The sequence below is a fragment of the Furipterus horrens genome, unplaced genomic scaffold (assembly GCF_987537825.1).
Source record: "Furipterus horrens unplaced genomic scaffold, mFurHor1.1.pri manual_scaffold_11, whole genome shotgun sequence".
NCBI classification, from domain to species: Eukaryota; Metazoa; Chordata; class Mammalia; order Chiroptera; family Furipteridae; genus Furipterus; species Furipterus horrens.
This window is the reverse complement of record NW_028327181.1, coordinates 6,341,042-6,347,041: the sequence shown is the minus strand read 5'-3', so window position 1 is coordinate 6,347,041 and position 6,000 is coordinate 6,341,042. Positions and strand designations below refer to the sequence as shown.

The 6,000-nt window shown below is 55.2% G+C and overlaps 1 protein-coding gene across 4 annotated transcripts in view; it reads left to right on the top strand.

Moving 5' to 3' along the window:
- Positions 1-301: 301 nt before the first annotated feature.
- TBX5 (T-box transcription factor 5) overlaps positions 302-6,000 on the top strand; it is a 43,317-nt gene continuing 37,618 nt past the window's right edge. For 2 of the 4 annotated variants that reach the window (XM_090292169.1, XM_090292167.1), the window contains exons 1-2: positions 2,537-3,000; positions 4,683-4,867. In XM_090292169.1, coding sequence (XP_090148295.1) covers positions 4,721-4,867 — 147 coding nt within the window. In that variant the 5' untranslated portion in view covers positions 2,537-3,000; positions 4,683-4,720. Of the gene's footprint in view, positions 696-2,536; positions 3,001-4,211; positions 4,868-6,000 lie in introns of those variants that run through there. The other 2 variants (XM_090292170.1, XM_090292168.1) reach the window with 2 other exon arrangements.

The window sequence follows — 6,000 nt, the reverse complement described above, 5'->3', positions numbered from 1 at the left end:
TTGCCGAGAGCTCCTCCTCGGAAAAAAAATAATTTTAAAATAATAAGAGGACTCTCTCGCCTCCTGCAAGAGACCTCGATCCCACTGGAACAACTTGATTGCTTTCCAATCATGGGCTGAAGTGGGCTCCCACCTCCCTTCCTGAAAAAGGCCCCCCTCCCCCTCCCTACGAAAATCGATCTTGGCTCAATTTGTGCCTGAAGTTCGCCACCCCCATTTCCCCAGAGGGCGCTGGGTTTGTTTATTTCTTTATTTATTCCCATGGCCGAGGCGTCCGGGACTTGTGGCTGCGCAGACCCCGGGGACTGATAGGCGAAGACGGAGAGAAATTAACCTCCCGCCACTGCCCCCCAGTTGAGCGTGACAGCGCGCGGACGGGTTGCGTGACTCGTGACGTCTCCAAGTCCTATAGGTGCAGCCGCTGGTGAGATAGCCGGTATCGCCTGGTTGCCTCTTTATTTTATTGGGGTATGCCTGGTAATAAACAGTAATATTTAATTTGTCGAAGACCACAAACCAACTTCGAGCTGGGAGGTACATGCTACTCTTGACAGACGCTGGAAGAAGGCTTGGCCTAAAAGGGGTCTCTTTTGGGGGTCTTTTCCAAACTCTTCACCTGAGGCCCCCCCACCCCCACCCGAGCAAGGCATTCCTCCTGGCTTCTGCGCTGGATAGAAGAGGTGGGATTTTTGGAGGTGAGTGTCGCCCCGGAGAGCCCGGGGAAGGGGGGGGAATAGGTTTCTCTCAGCTCTTTGCCTGCCTCTGGCCCCTAGCTTCCCGCTCCGACTGGGCCCTGCTGAATCTTCCCTCTCAGGGTTGCTACTTCTCAGGGGCAGAATGAGAACGCACCCTCTTGCATTTTGCCTTCGGTTGTCACCTGGCATGTATAGATTCCCCTTGAAGGTTTCAAGATCCCGATTTTGCTTGGTGGCCGGCATCATCTGTGCTTGGAGAACTTAAGTGAATCTGGCCAGGCAGTGACTTGGGGGAGTTCAGACTTTCCCTCTCCAGAGGGGCCTGCAGATTATTTATGGGAATTTGTTTTATCCGCAAATCTCTGTGAATTTACAGGGATTGAAGAGGTCTTTCTGGATTTCCCTTTCCTTTTGCCAGAGATTCAGACCTTCAGCCCCATCCCGAAGCCATGTTTGTTTTCCCGTCCTTGGCCCTGGGGGTCGCCTCCTTAGCAAGCCCAAAGTCCTCTGTGCTGACATTTTGGAAGAGTGAGGGTGTTTTCACAAATAAATAAATGGTCTCTGTGAAAGGCTGTTTGCAAACAAACCTGGAAGGTGGAGTGAGAAGTGGAGCAAATGCCCGGGTCAGTTTTCTCCCAGGTTGCCCCACGGTTAGGTTGGACAATTCACTCTGGGATTCTGCAATGATGGGTCAGGCCTGCCCCAGGAGTTTGTCCCCGAGGCCACAGATGGCTCCACCGTGCCTGCTGATCTCCAGAACATTTCTCCTCCCTTCAGCTTCTATCCAGACCTTGGCCTGCAGGTCCAAGTCTCTCATCTGAGCCCCAGGAAAGAACAGGGTGAGGGGGTACAGGAGCTGAGAACGAGAACCCTGACATAAATTCCATGCACTTGGTGCTCCAATCTGGGTCTGCTCAGGCTAAGACCTACTGACTGTGTTTACGCTTCTACTGACCTCTTCAACTCGACCCTCAAAATAATACATTTGAGGGGGAGCAGAGAGAGGAGCCAAAGGGAGATGAAAACCCCAACCAGCCCCCAATGACTGTTTGATTATTTTAATAAAACTGGGCATTGCCTGTGTACACATCCAGCCAGGGAGGTCTGGTGGCCCTGGGGGGCGGGGGCCCATGGCGATTTCTCGGCATCTTTGATCTGGGCCCCCATCTCAACGCACCTTCACCCTGCCTTCACCCTGGAGTCACTGAGAGTCTGGGTGATGAGTGGGGAGGGGGAGAGATGTCAGGGCAGCTAGCAGCGGCCGGCTGGGCCAGGCGGGGTCACGAAGCTCTCTGTCTTGGGGTCAGCATTGGAGACAGGATGCGGGCGAGGCTGCAGAGGAGGCGCGTGGCGCGTGTGTGCACACGGGTTCTGCATTCAGACTCTTCTGTTCTTTGCACAGCCCGCGTCAGGGAGATTACTTCCCGGGCAGCAGCAGCAGCCGCCGACCGGTTTGCGATGATTTGTGCAGGATTTTTTGCAGCCACCGAGCCGCGCTCAGAGCGGCAAAGATGGATGGACTCTGGGAAGGGGGTGGAGAGGAGGGGGTGATCTCGAGGTCTGAGTTTGAGAGTCTTGTTGTGAGTGTTCGGGAAATCTAATGGAAAATGTGGTTGGGGGAGGGAGTGGGAAGGGATAGGGAGGGTGGGAGGGAGGAAGAGGGAGAGAGAGAGAGAGAGAAAGAGGGAGAGAGAGAGAGAGAGAGAGAGAGAGAGAGAGAGAGGCAGCGTGCAGTAGGAGCTAGTTGGATAGGCATTTCCAGTACTTTGTAAGCATCAAGGCAGCCCAACGTCACTGAGCTCAGCTGAGTCGGCTTGTATTTCTGAGACAGAGAGAGAGAGAGAGAGAGAGAGAGAGAGAGAGAGAGAGAGATCTTACCTTGGATTCCGGAACTTTAACCCTGAAAGCGGCACTCAGGGAGGACTTGGACTGTTCCCACGGCTTCCTCTGGTCTCCCAACTTTCCCTCCCTGGGGGTTCCAGGGAGGAGCGAGGCACTGAGCTTTTCCTATTGAGGGTGTCCCCCGAGGCTGCTGTTCTGCATTCTTTGGAACCCTTCTGGTGCCTGACAACTTGGAAGTCTTTAGGGAGAGAGCAGCGCAGAGCGGAGGAGGTGTGTGTTGGAGGTGGGCCGCGCTGCTGAGGCTCCAGCGGTGGGTGCTCTTTGTAGGCAGCAGTAGCCGCTAGTCCGGGCACGCAGTCCCCCGCATAAACCCGGAGTCACCATGCCGGCGCCCCCGCCTCGCCGCCAGCTTCCCTGCTAGGAGCACAAGGGAGTGGTGAATGCACCGGCTTCGCCGAGCGAGGTAACCGTGCCCGCAGATGGCCCAGGAGGCTCGGGAGGGAGCCCCCGGCCGCGTGGGCTCTGGGAGGCGCGCCTGGCGGTACTGCAGCCTCGCCTTGGATTCTGCGGAGCCCGGCTCGCAGAGATTTCGCGCAGCCCGGAGTTCTGGGACCGTGGAGCAGAGCAGGCGGCCGGGGCCGGGGGAATGGCGTGGTTTCCAGGACGTGCGGCCTGGTTCTGTCAAACCGTATCTTGTTCTTCTTCGCCAGCCCCTCGCTCCCGGGACCCTGGCAAGGGCGCGGGGTGGGATTATCCCCGCGGCCGCCGAGCGCACGTGGGGGACGCCGCCCCGATACCTTTTGTTGTGAGCCGACTGTGGGGTTCCCATCACCGCCTCCCGAAAACCCCAAGGGCGTGGTGAGGGAAGCTCTCGGGAGTTGGGCCTCAGCAGCTAAATTCGGCACCATTTCTGGGTCTCCGGCCACTGCAGACCAGGGTGGGATCCGGCTTTTTGCTTGAGAGGCTGACGAGATTAGGGGCGCCATCACTTGCGGCTCCTTCTGTCTTCCCGGGGTCCGAGGGAGGAAATCCCTGCTAGGAAACGTACAGGAGATTGGAAGGAGATCAGAGCAGGAGGCAGGCTCATCCGGGCTTGACTAGCTCTGCAGCTGCTATTTTGTGCGTTCCAACCTCCTGCGCCTGCAAACCCCGGCCATTCTGCGCGTTGCAGGGGACCTAGGCGGCCGAATCCACGCCGAAAGCCCAGGATTTCGCTGGGACCCATTTTGTTCTCGCCAATGCAGAGCTTGGGCCTGCACTTCCAGCGAGCCAGGCGCAGCTGAAGCTCGGAGAAACTCCCCTAGGCCTGGCGGCTCCACAAAAATGCCTGACCCGGGGCTGGAGAGCAGAGAAAGCCGAAGAACGCGCGCCACGGGCGGCGGCAGAGCGCCCGGCCATGGGGACCCAGAAGCGCGTCTCCCTAGGAACTGCTGAGCGGCGCTTTTCTGCCTGGCTGTCTTTTTGGCTCCTTTCTGTTTTTAACGTTATTTAAGGTTGAGGGGAAGAGGAGGGGGGACTCTTAATGTTAAAGGACTTTTAATTTTAAAGCCTGTAACTGATAAAAGATGAACACGAATTCTTTTTCAGACAGGTCTCTCGATCAGCAAATCTTGCTCCTTTTAAGTTTTTGGTTTTGCAAGAGGCGGGTTACTCAGACATTTTGCCTGCTGCACTAAACTATTCCGCTTGCGAGTTTTCATAAACAAAGCTCGGATGACCTCCTGTAATTCGACGGAGAAAAAAAATTCTCAAAAGGACACTAGGTTTTTGTTTTGTTTTTGGTTCCTACCCAATGGCTTCCAAAAATACCCAGGCCTTATCTTTATTGGCTCTTCCAGAAGTCCAGACAAATTTGACGGGCAGCTGGCTTATCGTGGGGAGCCTGCGCAGGGGAGATGCGGGCCTCGCCTCCTCCGGGTCTGACGCGGGTCTTTCGCAAGAGGTTGTGCGTGATCATAAAGTAATAGTAATGATCATAATAACGAGACCTTCTACAGCTTCCTTCAGCTGGGAACGGAGGTGCTGGTAGCTGGAAAGTGGGGCCCCAACTGCTCCCTCTTGTCATTTGAACTAGGCTTCCAACTTTCTCCTCTCTCTCTCCCTCCCTCTCTGTCTCTGTTTCTGTCTCTCTCTTCCTGTGTACAGTGCACAACCCCGCGCGGTCACAGGGCCCGGGGCTCACCATGGCGGACGCAGACGAGGGCTTTGGCCTAGCGCACACACCCCTGGAACCTGACTCAAAGGATCTACCCTGCGACTCAAAACCAGAGAGCGTGCTGGGGGCCCCCAGCAAGTCCCCGTCGTCCCCGCAGGCCGCCTTCACCCAGCAGGTAAGAAGGCCCCCCCCCCACCTAGGGGCCCTCTGCAGAAGCCAAAGTCCCCCTTGCAGGGTAGGAGAGACTGGTTGCCCACTGTTCCCTTTCCTTTTCATCTCCACCCAATTACACCTTCCTCTGCCCTGCCTCCCCAAATACCAGTATATTCCAATCCACTTTATTTTTGACGATTATCTTTATGGCCGGAGGATTTTAAAAATACACTTAAGTTGTTAGAGAAGCCTCAATTATCCGGCTCTTTGGGGCCGGCTAACAAGAACCCAGATCCTTCCTGTCCTGATGCACTAGGTGTAGACTGGGCCCCGCTCTGCTCATTAAGGGCCAGGTCAGCGGCCGGTTCAGGCCAGCGTGAGCGATGGCTTGACCCCTCTTCAGATCTTGCGTAGCCTTCGCCTCCGCCCGCCTCCTCCGCGCCGGCGCCCGGACCCGCGCGGCGCACCATTTGTCATGAGCTGGGCCTGGCCGGCTGGCGCGCAGGGCTGTGCCGGGAGTGCGCATGGAAGCGGTGGGCTCGCCAGGCTGGAAGCTGGGCCCGGCACACAGGGCGCACGCCGTCCCTGGGAGACCCTGATGAGCTTTAATAAGCTGTCAGATGGCGCAAAGCGGGGTGACAACCAGGAGAGATACTTGGACAGCGCTAAAAGCTTTCTTCCTGGCTAGTTCGTCGCCTCTCTGCTTTGCCCTTCATGGGTCTCAGGAAAACATGTCTACTTGCAGAGAAGCAGAGGGAATAGTGGGCACGCAGTTTCAGCAACGTAGATTTCTTTTCTTTTTACAGAAAAGGAAATCCACTCATTAGATGGTTATGGATTATTACAAAACGAAGACTTTGTATATAATTTTTTGCATTGCTTTTGTAAAATAACCAACTCTTAGTGGAAAGCGGAAATGTTAAATGGCTTAGGCGGTGCTCAAAATTAAAACAGCTTGAGTGAGGGAAGATGGATGTGAAGAGAGCCTGGAAGGCTTATTAATATAGACATTTGCGAATTCATTTTTGTTTTGGACTGTGGGAACCTATTATAATGCATAGATATTTTTGAAATTTAAAATCACGCCTAGGTCTATATTTGCGTTGCCATGGTGAGGGTAAACACACACAGATACAGAATTTGCACATCTGTATG